The sequence below is a fragment of the Neovison vison genome, chromosome 9 (assembly GCF_020171115.1).
Source record: "Neovison vison isolate M4711 chromosome 9, ASM_NN_V1, whole genome shotgun sequence".
NCBI classification, from domain to species: domain Eukaryota; kingdom Metazoa; phylum Chordata; class Mammalia; order Carnivora; family Mustelidae; genus Neogale; species Neogale vison.
This window is the reverse complement of record NC_058099.1, coordinates 42,801,466-42,821,610: the sequence shown is the minus strand read 5'-3', so window position 1 is coordinate 42,821,610 and position 20,145 is coordinate 42,801,466. Positions and strand designations below refer to the sequence as shown.

The 20,145-nt window shown below is 45.9% G+C and overlaps 1 protein-coding gene across 3 annotated transcripts in view; it reads right to left on the bottom strand.

The window, feature by feature from the left end:
* MOB3B (MOB kinase activator 3B) overlaps positions 1 to 20,145 on the bottom strand; it is a 202,887-nt gene that overhangs the window by 15,279 nt on the left and 167,463 nt on the right. For 2 of the 3 annotated variants that reach the window (XM_044265551.1, XM_044265552.1), the window contains exon 4: positions 17,621 to 17,980. The exons of the other annotated variant lie outside the window; for it this stretch is intronic. In XM_044265551.1, coding sequence (XP_044121486.1) covers positions 17,942 to 17,980 — 39 coding nt within the window. In that variant the 3' untranslated portion in view covers positions 17,621 to 17,941. Of the gene's footprint in view, positions 1 to 17,620; positions 17,981 to 20,145 lie in introns of those variants that run through there. 3 annotated transcript variants of the gene reach the window in all.

The following is a 20,145-nucleotide window of genomic DNA, read 5'->3' as shown; positions in this document are numbered from 1 at the left end:
AGGCCTTGACTGAACAGATCTCCCTTTATGCCTGTAAGTATCTGAGCTGAGTCGGCTTGAGTCAGGGGGCGTACAGAGCCAGTGCTGACCACGGAACGGGGACGTGGCCGGTGGAACCACTCACGGGAGGTCACAGTCAGGGCCCTGCTAGCATCCCAAAGTCTGAATTCTTGTAAGGCAGACGGGGCAGCCAGACTACAGAATTTTAAAAAAAGAATTCTCCCAGTTCAAAGTATACATGGGCTCCAACCAGCACACAGGAATTAAAAATGTTCTTTCTGCTTTCTTTCAGGAATGTGGGTGGTAAATAAGCCAAAAGAAATAAAAATAGGAACATGGCAGGCCAAACCTCCCTAAACAGGAAAGAACAATATTTATTTGATTAATTCTGTTCCTAAAGAGCAGCCCACATTACTGATATGGAGGGCGTTCCCCAACAGAGGGGTGTGTGTATGTGTGTGTGTGTGTGTGTGTGTAAAAGTGTGCACGCGCCTCCACGTACATGTACACATACATATGGATAGATAAACACACAGACCTGCCACCCACAGAGAATATTTATTCATATGATACAAGAATCAAACTGCTCTTCTTTTCCCAAATCCTGCAAGCATTAAAAATAAGTCACTTTATGTAAACATACTCCGTCTCTTGATTTATACTGATTCTCATAAAGGCAGAGCTGCACATTTTTGAAACGCTCTCCTTTAACCACAGGAGATGGGTTATGGACACACGCCATATGCAGAGACAGGCCGCCTTAGCAGGCATCAGGAAAGCAAGCGCATGAATCAAAATGCTTCATCGTCACTGCATTTCTCCAGATCTCTTCGCCAACGCCCTGCAGGGCCCCTTCTGCCACACTGTGCATTTGGACATCCTGACTTATTCTGGGAAGGGAGCTACCATGTTCCCTATGCCATCCTTCTTGCTGGCCCACTATTAGCTCCTGACCCTGACAGCGCGTGCGTCCAACCTGTTTCCTGGACAAAGCGATGTTCCCTGTAACCCAATGAGGCCCACTGCGGGCCTCTCAGGCTAGCAGCTGTCCTGCCCTCCTCCTTCCCATCTCTGCCAGCCCACATCCCCCAACAGCCTGGCTTGAGGTCCACACTGCCGTAACGGGGCTGACTCCTTCCCTCCCACACCCTGCATGTGCCAGCACAGCTGGACTGACTTCTGGCAGATGCTCCTCGTGCCCCTGGTTTTGGGATGAGCAAAGGGAGGTCGAAGGCACCCACTCCCTCAGAGGGTTGCGACAGATTTCAACATGGCCCAGTGGCCAGCCAGCAGGTTGCTGCTGCTCTTGGAAGACTGGATGTGGGCGGAGGACAGGGTAAGGCATTCTCCTGTTTGCTTCTGCCACTTGGCCTTTTCATGGTGTGGGGGTAGGGGGGAGGGCTCACTGGCTGGTGAGGCCCTTCTAGTCTAGATTAGGCTGCTACGGGCATAGACTTACTTGTTCTGAGAGAAGTTTGAAGAGAGAAGACAGCTCTTAATGACAGTCAAGAAACACTGAAGGAACACGATTTGTCATGTTGGGTGTGCCCTGAACTTTCAGGGCACGGGTCCCTGGAAGAAGAATTTACCTCCCCCAGGAAAACAAAGAATTCATAGAAGTCATTCAGCTGAGCTGACTTCACCACAGGACAGTGCTTGCCATCACTTAATAAGACCTCTATTGTGCGTCTGATGAAAACACAGGGAGATTTTCTTCCTCAGAGAGCCTGTAATTTAGAAAGTGTCTAGCTTCTTAGCAGTCCTATTCCTTCGGAAGGAACAAAATATTAGGTCAGTGGAAAAAATGGACATGGAACAAACTGAATCTTCATTTTAGCAAAATAAGATTGCTTGCTAGGAGTTAGACTCCTGCTCGTTGAGACACACGCTCAAGCTCATGAGAGCTTTAAGGGCTGACTGTGGCGTCCTGACCGCTGCCCTACTTGGTCACTGACACTCATCTCTACGGGGTGGCCACTATGCTTTCCCCCTCCCCCAGAGAAACTGCAGCTTGAGGAGGCCGGTGGCCTGCCCATGGTTAACACCCAGCAGAGTGAGAATCTGCCCTGAGATCTGTCATTGGGATCTCATCAGTGGGCCTCAGAATCCCATTTTTCCTTTACATCAGGGAACGGGAAACTATAGGGCACAGGCCAGATCCAGTCCACACCTGTTTTGTATGGCCCATAAACTAAGGATAGTTTTTACATTTTTAAATAGTTAGGGGAAAAAAACAAAAGAAGAAGAACATTCCATGACATAGGAACATCCTAGGAAGCTCGAATTTCAATGTCTATCCATAAAGTTGTAGGGGGACACAGTCACGCCCATTCAGGTCTGCATTGTCTTCTGGCTGCTTTTCCGCTTCAAAGGCGGAGGTGAGCAGTAGTAAGAGGAACCGTTTAAGGCCCACAAGCTAAAATGTTTGGCATCTGGACCTTTCCAGAAACAGTTTGCTGCGCCCTGATCTGCACCCCAAGGACACCCTGGCCAGTGTGACTCTATAGCATTAAGGCCCATGGGATTATAAACGGGTTCCCAAGCTACCAAGCTTGTAAAGTTGACCTGGCCATCAACAGTCCAATGTTTCTCCTGTTGTAGGCGAGCAGTGATGCTACACCGGGAAGAAAACACACGTCGTAAACCAGGAACGAACTCTGCACATGCCTACAGCCTCTGAGATCTGAACCAGCCTGGGTTTCAGAGCAGGGGAGGAGACAGACCCCTTTCTTTCCGTAGTCTCCGACTCCCAGTTAATGAACCATGAATACAACATTGATTTTACATAAAGGGAATGTGCTTCAGAGAGCTAAGGCGATGGTTACATGTGAGGGCTCCTTCCTCCCTTGCTCTGCTGATACTTTCGTAGGAAGCTGCAATTTTAGACTTTTTAGCAAGAGAGGTGATTATGTGCTACTGTCGGCACCCTGTGTTTCGCTCTCAAGAGGGAAACTGTCTAAGTATTGAAGGTGGGAAGCAGTTCTGCCTCAGTTAAAGAGAAGGAAGAGCAGATACCCTTTTTCTTGGCATATTTTTTGTTCCCTTTCCTGGCCTCAGCTGTACACTCTAAAGACCTGGCTCGCATGTGAAGAGAAAAGAAAAGAGAAGAGAAGGGAAGGAAAGGGGAGGGGAGGGAAGGGAAGAGGAGGGAAGGGGACGGAAGAGAAGGGGAGGGGAGGGGAGGGGAGGGAAGGGGAGGGGAGGGAAGGGAAGGGGAGGGAAGGGAAGGGGAGGGAAGGGGAGGGGAGGGGAGGGAAGAAAAACCATGTCTGCCAAAATGAAAACAGTTCTGGAGACGGATGGTGGTGTGAGTTGCACAACAACAAGAGTTTACTTCGTGCCACTAAACTGGACACTTAAAATAGTTAAGACGGCAAATTCGATTTTATGGGTATTGTACCACAATTTAAAATGAAACAAACCCAAACAACAAAAATCCCATAGCTATCAATTTTGGAAAAAAGCATTTCAAAAGCGTCAAGGAAGAGGATGTTTATATATAATTCCATTAGCCAAACGGAAAAAAAAATCCACAGAGAAGGGGTTTTGAAAGATTTTAAGTTTTATTGGGAAAAAAAATGACGATTAGTGTGTAGTTTGTGTGCTTGTGTACGTGTGTGTACACATATGCACGTGTGTGTGTTTTCAAGAACATACTCCTGTCCAACTCATTAAATCCCCTCTGTTGTTGCTGTCAATATTGGAAACAAAAAATGTTTCGAAGAATTCTTCCATCTGGAATAATCTATTCACACAAAATGCCAAGCAGCCTTGAACCAGCAACAGAAACTAAAAGAGTTAACTGTCTGAGACCCTTTTTACCACTGTAACATCTTACAGCAGTGACACCAGAGGAGAAAACTACACCCGTGAATACCTATTAAGATTCCTCTGTAGTGTATGCACAAAGGCTGCTGTCACCGTCAAAAGAAAAGCTGAGTTCCAAATAAAGTGAAAACCACATCAGAAACCTTATATTAAAAATTGAATTTGAGTAGGCACGGGAGTGCCAACTTTCCCGGGACGTCTGCCTCTTTAATCCTGAGGCCATAAAACGAAAACCAACCTATGTGGGATGCGGTCAAATACCTTATTTAACTCCTGTCCATTTGCCAGTGTTTTTCAAAGATTAGTAAGATAAAATCCCTTGAGTGTGCGCTGTGAACGCTCGGTACCTTCTGCAAGTTCCCCAGACCAGGGCTGGTGCGCAGCGGGCTTTCTGAAGGCTCCACTGTTTAGAGTGAACGTATATGATAACAACAGCTGCTTTCCGGCCCCGGGCCTGGCAGTGACGGGGTCCACAATCCAACTGGCGATGACACTGGCTGTGTTGGGTGAAGCCAGTGACAAAGGAACAGATGCGCTCTGTGTCCCTTGGTTCCTGGAGCACTACAATCGCCGCAGACCAGCAATGGCGAGGGGGCACGGGGCAGCCTTGGTTTGAAGCGGATGCCAACTCAACCCAACGACCACCGTCTCATCTGCTTCATCTGAACTGGGTACACCCCCCCCAACGCACACACGCATGCACGCACGCACACACACGCACACGCACAAAACACACCCCAACGCTTCATTTCATACGCTTAGAAGTTCTGGGCTTTCAAGATCAGGGAGAACTCTAAAAATAACACCTAAGGTGCAGGCACTGTGAAGTATTGCCAGATTGTAACAGGCCAGACCCTGTCCTGCCTACCACGGGCTCTATGCAAGGCAGGAGTGCAAAATGATGGCTCTTAGGCAAACTGCACTCCTAGAAGGAATGGCTTGGGCCTGAAGGCTTAAAAAATGAAATGAAATAAAGTGCCAAGAACTACTCTCATCAGTTGCCACCATTTAAAATTCTAAAGCGTTCCCCTAAAATGATGGAGTGCCAATTTCTTTTGATTTGGAGACTCTGGGTCCCAGCTCCCCCACTGAAACCACGAGCTGGAGTCTCGTGGAGGTGGCTCCCAGAGCTTCCTATTTCTTGTTACCTGCTTGCTAATTCACACCTGCCACCTGCCTGGCCTCTGCAGGCTCTGTGTTTGGGTCATCTATCTTTTTTTTTTTAAAGACTTTTATTTCTTTATTTGACAGACAGAGATCACAAGTAGGCAGAGAGGCAGGCAGAGAGAGGGGAAGGGAAGCAGGCTCCCCGCTGAGCAGAGAGCCCGATGCGGGGCTCGATCCCAGGACCCTGAGATCATGACCTGAGCCGAAGGCAGAGGCTTAACCCACTGAGCCACCCAGGCACCCCTCGGGTCATCTATCTCTAGACGTGATACTTCTTGAGGCAGGTGTCATGCTGTTTTAGTCGTCCTAGCACTTAGCATCAGCTCCTCACACACGAGCTTCTTACACACTATCGTGTTTGAGTCACTGAACCCAGTGTGCCACATGTGCTCAGAGAGCAGACGTGACTCGACCGTGGCCTCGCAGCCAGATGCTGTTCTACCCAAGGGACAGAACTTCAGGAAACTTCCTAACTGCTACTGATCATCAGAAATCATTTGAATTAATGTGCACCTCAGCAAAAATCTGCCTGAGCAGAGGCTGGGTCTGGGTTTTGGGGTCAGACTTCCTGTGTTCGAATCCTGATTCCACAGGGCTGTGTGATATGGGACAAATTACTTCACCACCTTGTCTGATTTTCCTCTTCTCTAAATTGGGGATAAAAAACAGTATTTATCTCATAGAACTGTGTGCAGAGTAAATGAGGTAATACATAAACCCATTTCCCACAGCACCTGGTCCAGGTTTATTTTAAAAAATTTATTTTATTAAATTTTATTTTTAAAAATTTCCCTCTCAAAAAATAAAATAAAAAAAAATTTCCCTCTCCTCAGATTACTATATTCTCAGAAGCTCAACATATCAAATTTTAAAAGTGTACAGTTATTACAGGCCATTTAAAGTTCTTCCTAGGCTGAAATACTTTAATAAGACACAGACATAAATCTCTACTATAAATCTTTTCCAAAATAATTTACTATTATAAATAAATGAAGTAAAAAAAAAAAAAGGCAGAGGACAATCTATGTCATTCTGGATCTACAATGTGCCAGAACTGGAAGGAAATCAAAACTTCCCTTAATCCAGTGGATTTACAACTTATTTTAGTAGCAGAAACTATATCTTCTAATGTAATCTGATAAAAAGGCCACTAATGAAAAACTACAGCAGATCTGGTTGAAGAGGAAGTGAGGGCCCAGCCGTTGGCCCTGGCTTCACCCCTGCATGCTCACAGGACCCTGATCTGGGCTATGCTCCCTCATTCTACGAGTGGGAAAATGAAGACTTGGCATCTCTACACAGAGAAAAGGGCTCATGCTAAGACCAAGATGGACTAGTCGCAGTATCCCTGGAGCCCAGCCATGCGCCTGGAACACAGGGTCCTAGTCCTAGCAGCACTGAGGTTTGTGTGATGGGGGCTCTGATACATGAGAAGGGCCATGCTGAAGTGGTGGGGTCTGGAGGGGATGGGCCTCTAGCGGGTGGTGCTGACTGCTGCCAGCAAAGTAACACCATTATGGTTTAGACTGGGAACGGGATGTAGGCCTGACCCTGGGGGAAGGCGCGGGGTGGAGGGAGCTGAGCCTGACTGACTTGAAGCAAACCGAAGTAGGGGAGCTAGATTCCATCTACAAGACCAAGATGAGAGGGGCCCTCTTCAGTCTAGGCATCCTGCTGGACTCCAATTCTGCCCAGAAATTGGGGAATGGATGGTATTAGTTCCAAAAGTGTGATGCCTGGACCGCTTATATCAACGTTACCTGGGAGCTTATTAAAAATACAGATTCACAAGTCCCATCCCAGAACTACTGAACCAAAAATCCCAGTGGTAGAACTCATGCATTCACCCTCCCTAAGCTCTCCAGATGTTCTTGGGGGGGAAGAGTCAGGAAGCACCGTACCTCACTGGGGCTCACCAATGGTGTCTCATGAGAGCCAGACTGACTTTGGACTTTGAGAGAGCTGGACTTTGCATGGACTCTACCCTTGGAGATCCTGATTTAATAGGCCTGGGATGGGGGACTGAGGGCTGAGATGCTCTCTGAAGTCTCCCCATGTGATATGCGGCATGGTTTACAACCATTCATAACTGATTGCCAGAGGGAAGGGAGAGCTACCCATCTCTATGACATGAATTATTCCTGTTACTATAACCAATGAAAATGCAGATATTCTTAATTGGCCCTCAGGGATAAGTCCCTACTTTCCCTTTCAGTTTGTCTTGTTAACCACCCAGGCAGCGGGGAGACAAGTTTTCAGCAAAGACCTCTCACTATCAAATCATTGGTCTTGCGAATACTAAGGTTGTTTTAAAAATATACTGAATCCTTTACCAAGCATCCTTTAAAAATAAAGTTTACTGAGGTATATTTGGTCCTATAAAATGCTTCTAATTAAATGTAGAATTCGATGAACTTCAATAGGGAGACGCTCCCAGGTAACCACCGCGTTAAGATACAGAACATTTCCATTGCCTCGGAGATTCCCTCCTGACCCTCAATCAATCAATCAACCACCCCCTCCACCCCAGCAACCACCCCATCTGCTCTGACACTGTTGATTAGCTTAGACTGCTCTAGAATTTGATATAAATGGGATCAAACAGTATGTACTTTTTAGGTCTGGTTTCTTTTGCTGAGCACAATGTTTTTAAGGTTTCTCACCACCATGAATTAGATCACATGTTATTTCTTCTCTGTTTCAAAGGTAAGCACACAGGGCTGCGGGTCAGTACTGCAGGAGAAAGGGCGAGTTTCTGGAGTGACGGAGGGCAGATCGCAGAGACAACTGGTCTTCCTCGAGGAGCCTGGCTAGGAACAGGAGGCGGGGCCTACCACTCTGAGGGTGGTCATGGAAGTGTTCACCGAGGCAGGTGATTTCTGGAGGAATGAGCGCTCTGGGGGAGGCAGCAGACCTGAGCTACCGGATGTGGGAAATAAAAGACGAAAGGGAAATGGACAGACCAAAGGCAAACATGATCCATTAAAAAATTTGGTCTCTGTAGTGATTTAAAAATATACTAGGAAAGTCTTTGGTATTTCTCTTTTTGGGAAATAGAGATTAATTCCTTCTCCTAAGTATGGGCAGGACTGAGTGACTCACTTCTAAGGAACAGAAAATGGTGGAAGGGGTGGCTATTGCTTCTGATACTGGACCTTGACAATATGGGGGCTTCCATCTTGGTTGCTCTCTTTGGGTTCAAGGAGCAGTTAGCAGGGACCCAATGTGGTGATGAGTGGGGGAGGTCTCTGAGGAAGGGACAACGAAGCTGCCAACTTGTAGGCTGAGTAGGACTCAGGAGGACATGGAGGCCGAGGGCTCACAGGGATCTCTGGCCTGGCGTAAGAGGACATGACCCATTCAAGGAACTCTAGGAAGTTCTCTTTGGAGTAGTCTGCATTTCTCTTTCTTCATCCAGACCTACCTGAATGCCTTTATTTTGATTTCTTGGTCCAGACACACTCAGAGTCACAATGTAATAGGAATCTGTTAGCACTAACAGTGTGGGACTAATACTGGTTCATACGATGTTCTACTACTACACTACAGCCTAAATGGCTTTGCTGGTAGCCGATATCTCAGAACTTTATGCATAAAATTACTTCACAGGAAGAGCTCTTCCTAAGACCACACAAGTCCCTATAATAGGGACAGCCCATGCTTTTATGTGGTGGAACAGGCGGATGGCTAGAGAAGATATACTGTTAGATTTTAATAAATAAAGCCTTCCTGCATCCAAATCCCAATACTCATTTGCTGTCTTTTGGAGCCAAAGAATCTAGTCTTGGGGCACCTGGGTGGGTCAGTGGGTGAAGCCTCTGCCTTTGGCTCAGGTCATGATCTCAGGGTCCTGGGACTGAGCCCTGCATCAGGCTCTCTGCTCAGCAGGGAGCCTGCTTCCCCCTTTCTTTCTGCCTGTCTCTCTGCCTACTTGTGCTCTCTCTGTCAAATAAATAAATCTTAAAAAAAAAAAAAAATCTAGTCTCACCAGGCCGGGAAATTTGAACGAGTCTAGACCACACATAGCAGCCAAAATTTGGCAGTCTTATCTATGGGCATCAAGCCATACTGATTATTCCTATTTTCCTTTAAATGCTCACAGAGATGAATGGAATCCTACTGTGACTAACATTCTGCAGCAGTTTCCATTTCAGCAGACACAGTAGAGTGTAATTATGACTTGGTGCCCCAGAGACCAACAGCACTCCCGAGGTACTGAGCTACTCTCTAATGTGGAGATTCTGACATTGGACCTAGGGAAAAACAATGAACGTTTTGAGTCTTATCTGTTTTTCATCTGTAAACCAGAAGAGGAGAGCCTAGCCAGTAGACACATGTGGCTTTTGAGCACTTCAACTATGGCTAGGAAGATTAAGAGACCAGTTTTTCTTTTAATTTAATTTTAATTAGTCTAACTTGAAGCAACCACAAGTAGTTAGTGGCTACTATACTGGGTGTCGTAGCTCTAAGTGATGGATCGAAGGGTATGATTCCTGAAAATCATGACTTTCCTGAAGGATGGAAGTGTATCTTAGGTGACCGTCACTCCAGTTCTCAGCGAGGTGTCTGTGATACAGGTTTTAAAAAAATGTTTATTGACAGATGGGAGGCAGCTAGAAGAGAACTGAGCTCATAAGACAGAAGACAGATTATATAAGACTGCATAGTTTGTATTTCCCAAAGGGTATTTCAAAGCTTTTGATACACAAAATGCTCTGCAGAGAAAGGATTCCACGATCAAATAAATCTGCACATTGCATGAATTCCTTGGAGGTTAGGATGCACGTTAAGGTATTAAAGACATCAGAATAGCTTTACTGACTCACTATTTCCCCTAATTATTTGAGCACGTAACTCCCCTTTCACGCAATACCCTCTGACATCTCCTAGAAATAGCAGATTCTGAGGAAAAGGCTTTAAGAGATTGTTGCAGTAATGACAGGGTAGGCAGGAAACTTCCAATGAATTCCTTGAAAGCAGGGACCCTGATTTTCAGCACATGTTTAGCATGTAATAAATGTGTACTGAATGGTCTAGAAATGACTCTCTTCTGCTAAAAATCAGAAGCAGTCAGAAACCACTCCCACTCAGCCTAGGTGAAGAGAGAAAACAGAGTGTGACTTGTAAGCCTAGGCAGACATCTTAGGCTGCTATGCAGGGCATACCTGCAGAAGTGGACAATCATCTGACATGTAAGCATTACCCAGAAGTATGTAATGGCAAATTAGAACAGAAACCATGAGTTATGAAACATACACAAATATACATATATGTGTCTTTTGTAATCTCTACGTAGAACACGGGGCTCCCCAAGATCAAGAGTCACATGCTCTACTGAGCCCCCCAGGAGCCCCTGGAAATATACTAACAGTGTTTGAAGACTGTGCACTTTAAAGATTAAACCATAACTGGGAGTCCATTGCGATTAGAGTATCAACCTTCATACAAAGGAATCAATTATCAATCATACAAAAGAGATATAGGGTGTGATAAAAGAGAGCGGGGCATGGGTTCCTGGAGAAAGAAGAGAGATTGGTCCTGAGGGGGAAAAAAAGGAAAAAAGATAATACCAGAATCTGATTGAGATCAAGACTGTGTTTGTTACTTAGGCACTTCCTTAGTTACCTCTGGTTTGGGGCTTTGTCAATACTTTAGCAAAAAGGGATTGGAATTAACCCTAGATCCCCATGATAATTTCAGCTGAAAATTATTTGTAGTGCTTTAGCTTAATAAAGTGTGTATACACCATTCCATGGTCAAGAATAATCCCTTTTCAATGAATCCCTTTGGTTCTCTTTTATTTTATTTTTTTTAAAGATTTTATTTATTATTTGACAGAGAGAAAGATCACAAGTAGGCAGAGAGGCAGGCAGAGAGAGGGGGAAGCAGGCTCCCTGCTGAGCAGAGAGCCTGATGTGGGGCTCCATCCCAGAACCCTGAGATCGTGACCTGAGCTGAAGGCAGAGGCTTAACCCACTGGGCCACCCAGGCACCCCCTTTTGGTTCTCTTTTAAAACTTGGAAGTTAAAACTCAAAAATCTTTTCAGATCTAATTCAGTAGAGGAATCCGGACAGGAAAAAACTCCAACCAAAACCTTTCATCAAGGTCATGGAACGCTTTGCAGTGATGTGCCTGTCCCCACAGGGCTAGATTGTTACATGGACAGAATCCATAGACTTTGTCACATGCTTTGGAATCTCTGAGATCTACCCCCTTTGAACAGAATCTTCAAAATAAAAGATGCATATATATAGTAAAGATAACAGCATGTCAATGTCTAGAAAGGTGCTTAACTCCTTACTTCAGGAGGGACCGCTCCATATCCAAGGACAGCCTAATCGTCTAGGCCATGGTTACTGTACTCCACCTTCAACTACAGACACAGAGAGATCTGCACCACCACAGGCGGCGCCACCAGCTCGCTCCTTCAAGCATTTCTGTCACAGCTGCTCTGAGGAGAGGGGAGCAGAGGGCACAGCCAGAAAGAGCAGACACCACGCTCAGAGCCATTGGTCCTGGGCACACAGGCCACTGGCCTTTGTTAATAAGGCCTTTGAAAGCGTAAGATTTGATTTTCCTGATTATTATAAAAGTGATACAGGTTTGTGACAGAAAAGTTGAAAAACCCAAATAAGTACGTATATGCAAAAAAAGAAGCGTTATCCGGAATTCCACCGAGAGAGAACAGCTCTTGACACTTTTTGCCATACTTCCTTTCTCAAGGACATACTAACAGATAGACATATGGTTAGAGTGATTTTCCAATACATTTCTGAATCTTGTTTTTATTACTCAATATTATGTGCTGACAATTTTCACATGCGCATCATCTCCCACATTTTAGGTCCTGAAATAAACCAGACCACATCTGATCCTGGACCCAACCAAAACCGAAACCCAAAACGAAAACCAAAGAAAACCAGTCCTCATCCCACAAACCGGAAGCAAAAGCTCTCTGGACATCGGGTAAGGATGAAAAACAGAGCTGACGAAGACATGTGGCTGATGTTGCCGCATTCCCAGTAACTCAGCACAAGGCAGTTTGTTGAAAATAACCCCACATTTCTTTGCTAGTTTTCAAATGGACACTTTGGAGCATGTCTGCCAAGGTTCTTAAAATGGCCTCTGGCCGGTATTCCCACTCAGCTGTGGGCATCTGGGTTGCCCCGAACAACCAGTTCTAGCTGACGCCACACTGGACACACACACACACACACACACACACCCATGTCGTCTAAACTGACAAAGTCCCAGGAAAGCAGACTCCAGCTGGGGTCTTGCCAGTTGTACCCGTTTGCTGGCATGGTGGGCTTTCACTCACGGAGGCCTCATTAAGCAAGAAGAGGCCACCTTGGGCCAAAGGTTGACAAGGCAGGGGACATCCCACATCAGAAATCATAATCTCAGCACTCAAGCTGGGGGTACAGCTGATATGGGCTCTTTGACATATGGGAAAACTGAGGCCCACAGACATTACATGCCTTGCCCAGGGCTGGCTGACCACTGCGGTGACGTAACAGTGGGAACTGTTAGACGCATAGGCTGAAGCCCTTCCCTTCTTCAATGCCTGTGCCCATGTCCAAGCCACTGGGCTGCGAGTCAAGGAAACTGTCTGACAAGAGGTATCCCAGAAGACTTTGCACAGATGATATTTACAAGAAAAAGACCTTTCAAAAGCCCCCAGTGGCTCTTTCGGGGAGTGGCTCTGACCCCTGGGAGAGGCTCTGCTTCTTTTCAACAGCCCTGGTCTCATACTGCCTTTACAGGCCAACCTTGGCTACTGCACTCACCCCAGCCACTCTAAGGGGAGTATAGGCATGACCCAACAACCTCTTAGGGGAACAGAAGATCAACATATGCTTGGGCCCAGATGGGTTGTGCTAAGAACTTTATGGAACAAGACTTTCCAACTCTTTGGTCTCCAAAGTATCCTGGTCCTAAGGTACCCACTGTTAGAAAGGTGGTTTTGGAGCTCAAGTCTAAAATCATTAAGTGCATGAACCTCAATCATTAGCCAAGGAGGAGTGGGACCTCTAGTGTGACAGAACGGCAGTAATGGCAGAGAGCGATGGAGAGGAATGTGGTTTAGATGCAGAGAAACTGCCAACCACTCTTGCCTGAAGTAAAGGTAAAGGCAGTATGCTTAACCATGCTAAGAACTCAGTGACGGGTATCATACAATGATACGGGAGGACCGAGGAGTGAGAACCAACAGGGTTTCTTTTCTTTCCATGAAGCCCTCCCCTGTGAGGAGTTTCATCTTCTCATCTCCCTCTTTCCATCTTCTCTCTTCCACCCCCCAATCAGCCACGGTGTGTGTGGCGGGGGCCCAGCCGGAGACAGGAAGGGGAAACTCAAAATCTAGAGACATATCACAAGGATGGAGCGTTGTCCAAAGTTTGCTCCACGGATCATGATCTTGACAAGCTGGTCATTGAGTGACAACCAAAGAAAAAAGATTTCAGGGGACCAAACGTGGTTAAACCGGGTGGGCACCGCAAAAGTTTGACTTCTCAAAGCCTTTAATCTACGATTATACCCTGTGGGTCTTCAGAGATGATGATATAGCATTTTGTAAACTTAGTTGACCAAGGGAAAGAAGTCTGTTTTCACCAAGCATTACTCAGGACAAACTTTTTTTTTTAAAGTATAGTTGACCCACAATCTCACATTAGTCTCAGGTGTACAACATAGTGATTGTCAAGTGTATATGTTATGCTAGGCTCACTGGCCATCTACGCCATACAGCGCTATTATAAAATCACTGAGTATATTCCCTATGCTGTGCCTTTCATACGCAGGACTTAATCATTCCAGGACTGACATTTGGAGAAATATGCTTCGCCACTACTGATGCTCAAGATTTTTCTTCTTTGCTTTACGTTCCCACCTCATTGAGCCAGCCTCCAATCCTAGAGGAGGAGAAGAGATGAAGTGCTAAAAATAGTTATTCTCACATCTGAGAGTAATTGTCATGTAGCCTCTTGCCCCTCGGAGTGCGGTCTGGGAACCAGGGGCACTGACATCACCTGGGAGCAAACCTGCACGCACAATCCCATTCCAGGTGTACTGAATTGGAACCTACAGTTTGGCAACATGCCCGGGTGACTCATAGGCACATTAAATTCTGGATGAAGATGGAGGGTGCTTGATAGTAGGCAGTAACCTCAGTAATTCTGATTTGGTGTATCTGTGATGAGGCCCAGGGATGCACATTTTAAAATATCACCTCCAGAAGATTCTGATGCAGCTAGTGTGCGGACCCCTATTAAGAAACGTTGATTTGATCGAAGAGCTTCTACAGCTCAAGTGACCTGCTTATAAGGTAAAAGGGCAGCACTGTGGTAACATTTAGTTTCCCAGAAGCATTTCTGCAAGGCAGGTCCTTAACAATCACCTTCATTGTAAGAAATAAGAAATGATGTCCTGGAGACAGAAAAAGAAAGCCCTGGACCAAGGTCACGCTGGGGTCAGCAGGTGCATGAAGGCGAGCAAGCTCCCTCCTGCCTTTCCTCCCCACCTCCCCAGCCTCGCCCCTCCTCCTTCATCAGCTCTTTATTCACCAGCAACGGCACTGCTAACATTCCCCTCTGAGTCTGCTTTTGTGCATAGTGAAAGGCCAACAAAACGCTGCTGGTTATTTGTGCTTGCTAATGATAATTCTGATTAGCTCAATTCTGTCAGCTGACTCCCAGGCTGCCAGGGGCCCACAGCAGCCTGCTTATTCAATCAGGGCCTGGCCCATTTTCTAATTACTAGCATCATTTGGGCTCATTTCCCCCAACTGTGAATTTGCTTGAGTTCAACTCATCTTCAGCTGTTGCATTTACATGAGAAATGGCTCATCTGTCACGTCTGTGTCTGCGCGTCTGTGTCTGTGCGCCAGTCTCCCCCCGACTGCTGGAGAACAGATGAAATGGGTTCCCAGGCTGCTGCTGACCAGCAGGTCCCAGTGGGAGCCATGAGTCGAGCCCTCTGTGGGGACAGACGCACTGGCCTTCCTCACTGGGCTGGCCAGAGTGACCTCTTCCCAGCTTCTGAATTCCAAATTGTATTCCCATTCTGGGGCCTGAGAGGGTGACCAACTGTCCCAGTTTTCCAGGGACTGAGAATTTTCCCAGGACATGAGACTTTCAGTCCCAAATCGGGGAGGGTCAGTCACCTGTACACAGCAGTATGAGAGCATTCAACACCCCCCCCCAGGTGCATTCAACACCCCCCCCCAGGTGATCTAGTTGGCATCTAAAACAGAGAACTGCCTGGAAGCTGAGGTCCCATTTTTCTCTGTCAGGCCTAAGACGAATGATGCAGCCCTTCGCTGCTCTGTGCCTAATTTTGCATTTTAATCTCTGCTGCTAATCCAACAGGATGAAGCTTTATTTCCAACAGTGATAAGTGGAAGTCTGCTGGCAGGGTCTGAGATGAAGGTGGCTCCAAGGGAGGAATGACCAGTATGTAATCGCACCAAATGGAGGTACATCCTCCCCAAAGTACTCTTCCTAATTCAAAACACGTAAGCATTTAGCAGGTACTTGGCAACATGGGCATGTGGACTTATCGCCTGTAAACTCCCAGCCTTCTGAGAGCTGACCATCCCACCAGAGATACCAATACAATCATCTATACCTGTTTCAAGGCTACCTAAGATGGCAAAAGGCCACGGGAGCTGGGAAGGGAGAACTGGGGTACCCCTGCTTACTGTATGCCAGTTACTTAATATTCATTATCTCACTTAACAGCCAACATTTCTTAAGCATTCACCATGTGACAGATCCAATTAATTTTTATAACAATTCAAGTATTATACCCATTCTATGAATGAGGAAAATGAGGCTTTGCAAAACCAACTACCTTGCTCAAGATGGCAAGTTAGTCATCGAAGAGTTTGAACCCAGAGAGTCTGGGTCTTCTTTTTAAGCACCGAGCCTGGATCTCCTACCCTGTTGGTGTGCTGGGGTCTTCACACAACCAGGATGCTGGACACTCAGTCAACAGCAGACAAAGCTACAGGCAAGGCGCTGGGAGCCAGGGAGGGTGGCCGCGCATGCCGGGAGCCTGGCCGAGAGAAGCAGGAGGTGGCGTCTCTGAGTCCCACACTGTGCAGTCCCAAGGCATGCGGTCAGGAATGTCCCACTGGAGGTGTGGGAACTCTGGGAATGCTGACGTTCCAAAGGAAACTGGCTGCACAGACGCCGCCCTTCTGGTCCCTTGCCGCCTTCGCTTCTGAAGAATGTATGGGAGAATGTGAGGCCAAATGCCTGACCTCTTCATCATCCTTCCAGAGCAGAAGATGAGCGCGTCATTGTTGTACATTTTTTAGGCTGCATGTAAATTCCTTTTTTAAAATATTTTTTTGCTTGAGAGAGACAGAGATAGTGACAGAGACAGCAAGAGAGGGGAGGAGAAGGAGAAGCAGGCTCCCCACGGAGCAGGGAGCCTGATACAGGGCTTGCTCCCAGGACCCTGGGATCATGACCTGAGCCGAAGGCAGATGCTTAACCGACTGAGCCACCCAGGCACCCCTGCATCTGTAAATTCTTGAAAGCATCTTATGCCCTGGAACACCTGAACAACTTGTGTTGAATACACAGGGTACTTGATATATGCAAATCAAACAAAAATATGTTGATTTGACATACAATGGCTGACTTTAACATGTTCATTGCTACAGCCAACTTATAAGTTAGGTATTCTGGGGGCCTGGATGGTTCAGTGGGTTAAGTGCCTGACTCTTGGTTTCGGCTCAGGTCATGATCTCAGGGTCATGGCACAGAACCCCATGTTGGGCTCTGTGCTCAGCATGGAGTCTGCTTGAGTTTCCTTCTCCCTCTTCCTCTGCTCCTCCCCACTACATTTGTGCTGTCTCTCTAAAATAAATTAATTTTTAAAAAAAGTTAGGTATTCTAGTATTATCAATGACTGAAAGCGTTCTTTTCAGTAAGAACAATCCACAAATCCAGTATTCTTAGTGGACACTGGACTATGCTAAGTATCCAGAGCCTGACGTTATAGAATTATTGTCCTCAGAAACATCTTCAATCTCTTCTTCTGTTACTTCCTAGTTTGTGTAAAATGAACAGAATTTCAGGCACTTCAGCATGGAAAACACTAGTTACTATGTAAAAGCATTAAAATTAATCACCCTTCAATTACAATTAGGAAAACAGAAAGGCAGGAAGGATACTGTTTCAAGCCAGACTGAAAGAAATAAAAGGTGCTAGGGGGAACCACCGATACCCTTCCTGCTCACTTCCACAGTTAATAATTCTTGGTTAATCCAGTCAGTTTTACCCCATGCCCCCAAAGAGGATCTCATCTGGAACAGCAGGCTGCTTGGGGCCTTTCTGTGACTCTAGACTTCCAGCCAGCTCCTGGCACTGCCAGGTGTTAGAATCCATGAGGCTCTTCTTCAGTTACAGAAGATAGAACTGAGAGTTTTTTAATGGCAAAGAATGGCCTTCTCTACTGGCTTGTGCTCAGCTTTGTCTTACAATAGCCTTTATGCTTCTGGATGTAGAGAAGAAATGGACTTTTGGCTCTATCCGTCTCATGTTTCTGGTCCTTTTGTTCCGTGAAACCGGAAGGGAGAGCCTCCTTCACATGGACCGTAATTCCCCTCACGGTTTCTCCACTCTCTTCATTTCCATGGCCCCTCGTCACTCTTTCCTTTGTACTTGACATTTTCTAAAATTACTTTTATCAATTCTTTCCAGTATTTTAACTCCCTTGAGCTGTTTGCACAACCTTTTCGCCTTGTAGTAACTGTTTACCCAGGCCGGCCTTTCAACAGGACAAAGTAGGAGAATTCAACAGGGAAGCTTCTATCCACAACTGTTTGTCCTACTAAATTCAGAGACAACCTGGTTCCTGCCCCCAGTAACTTTCTAGAATGCTGTTGTGAAATAAAAGGGAGAAAATGAGCTTTTCCTTCACCAGTGATAGACCTTATTTGGGCCCAGAAAGTCTTGCTCTGTTCTGGAACTCCTAATGATGCAAACAAAAATATATATATGTTTTTTTCAAACAAAAATATTTTTTGCCATGTACTTTGACAGCACAATAATAGATTTCAAGTTGAGAAACTCTAAATATATATATAAATATATATATATATAAATGTCTTTGTCAGATATAGGTACTGTATCATAATAAACATGTCTTTTTCCTTGTTTGTAATTTTTTTTAAGCATTTGTAGTCAAGCACTTAGATCTTTTAACAGAATTTCCATCTTTAAAAAAAAAAAGATTTTATTTAGTTATTTGTCAGAGAGAGAAAGAGAGAGACAGAGAGCACAAGCAGGGAAAGCGACAGACAGAGAGAGCGGGGTCTCCACTGAGCAGGAGCCCGATGTGAGGCATCATGACCTGAGCTAAAGGCGGGTGCTTAACGGACTGAGCCACCCAGGTGTCCCTCTATTTTGATTCTTCAACATCCTGACCTTGCCCACCCCGGAGGGACTGCCCCTCCCAGGGCTAGCCAATTCCTACATGTAGTAAACAACTCACCCTCCAGCTGTTTACTCTCCAGTCAATACAAACTAATCAATCTGGGGCCCACAGCCCCAATCACCTCCTTTAGGCATCTCACCCTTGGGGCTGCCGCTGCCCTCCCCTAATCACCCTAGGTCCAGGTACCACACAATTAAGCCAGACCCTATTCCCCAGCGCCTCCTGAAATGATTCAAATTAGTCAATTCAATTCCAATCCTGCTTAGTTTGACTCACATTGTTCCTTCCCAGAGAAACCACAATAAAAGCCTTTGGCCACACGTTCCCTGCTCCCTCTGCCTCTGACCAGCCCTGGTGGCTCCCTGCAAACCCTCCTGCCACTCCCGCCACACTCCCCATGACATGTTGTGCCCCCTTCTCTTCAGATGTATTTGAGTGTAATAATCTATCTTTTCAATGGCAATTGTTTCCCTGATCCTTGGTCCTCACCATACATAAATAACAATAAAACCTAGATTTAAAAAACACGTACACAGAGAGAAAGACAGACGGCCTAGCGAAAGACCAGAGCCTGGCCTCTGCTTTGCTCATTATTCAAATGGACTTGGATGAAAGTTAGTTGCCCTGTCAGTTCTATTTAGCAAAACTGTCACTTTTAATGTTCCCAGAAAAAAAGCTTGATTTTAGTATAAAGCCCTGCATTGTCTTGGAAAGTTTCAGTAGAGCTGGCAAGAAACAGCTGTGATGATGGCATCCAACATTAAGTGTTAAAAGGCGCTGGGATTTTTAAGGTTTTTGGGCTTCTAGAGCACAGATTGGGTCCAACTGTAAACATAGCTTACAAAGCAAATACAAGGAACCCCCCCATTCACCTAAACAACTATGGTAAAGTTTTCTTAAATGTTCTGGATTTTAATATATACCATGAAAACTGCATCCAGGGAGATTCAGTATGAAAAGCAAAATCCTGGAGGCATGGTACTCTTACCTGGGCCTTCCTTCTGTCTCCATCTCTGGAGTCAAAGCTACAGTTTGTCTTGACTTGGCATGCCTAGCAGTGGACACACAACAGCTGCTAAATACATATTTACTGATCCAAAGAATGTTTCTCATTATCTTTTTTTTTTTTTTTTTAAGATTTTATGTATCTGACACAGAAAGACACAGCGGACACAGCAAGAAAGGAAACACAAAGCAGGAGGAGTGGGAGAGAGAGAAGCAGGCCTCCCAGTGAGCAGGCAGCGGGATGCTGATGTGGGGCTGATCCAGGATTCTGGGATCATGACCTGAGCAGAAGGCAGATGCTTAAGGACTGAGCCGCCCAGGTGCCCCTCTCATTATCTTTAAACAGTTGAGGTAAGACATCAAAGATGGTTTGAAGTGGCGGGAGGTGGGAGGTTGGGGTACCAGGTGGTGGGTATTATAGAGGGCACGGCTTGCATGGAGCACTGGGTGTGGTGAAAAAATAATGAATAATGTTTTTCTGAAAATAAATAAATTGAAAAAAAAAAAAGATGCTCACTTAAGGGATTATGTAAATCAGTGGCTGGTTTTGAGAATTAAAGCCACTCCCTCTGGCCCAAACTTCAGGATCCACTCCCTAATGCCCCCACTTAGAGAAACGTAAGGGGTTAGGTTAGGGGACATCCTGGCATCTTCCGACCCTTACGCTGAACTCCACCTGCCGGCTCACCGCCCAG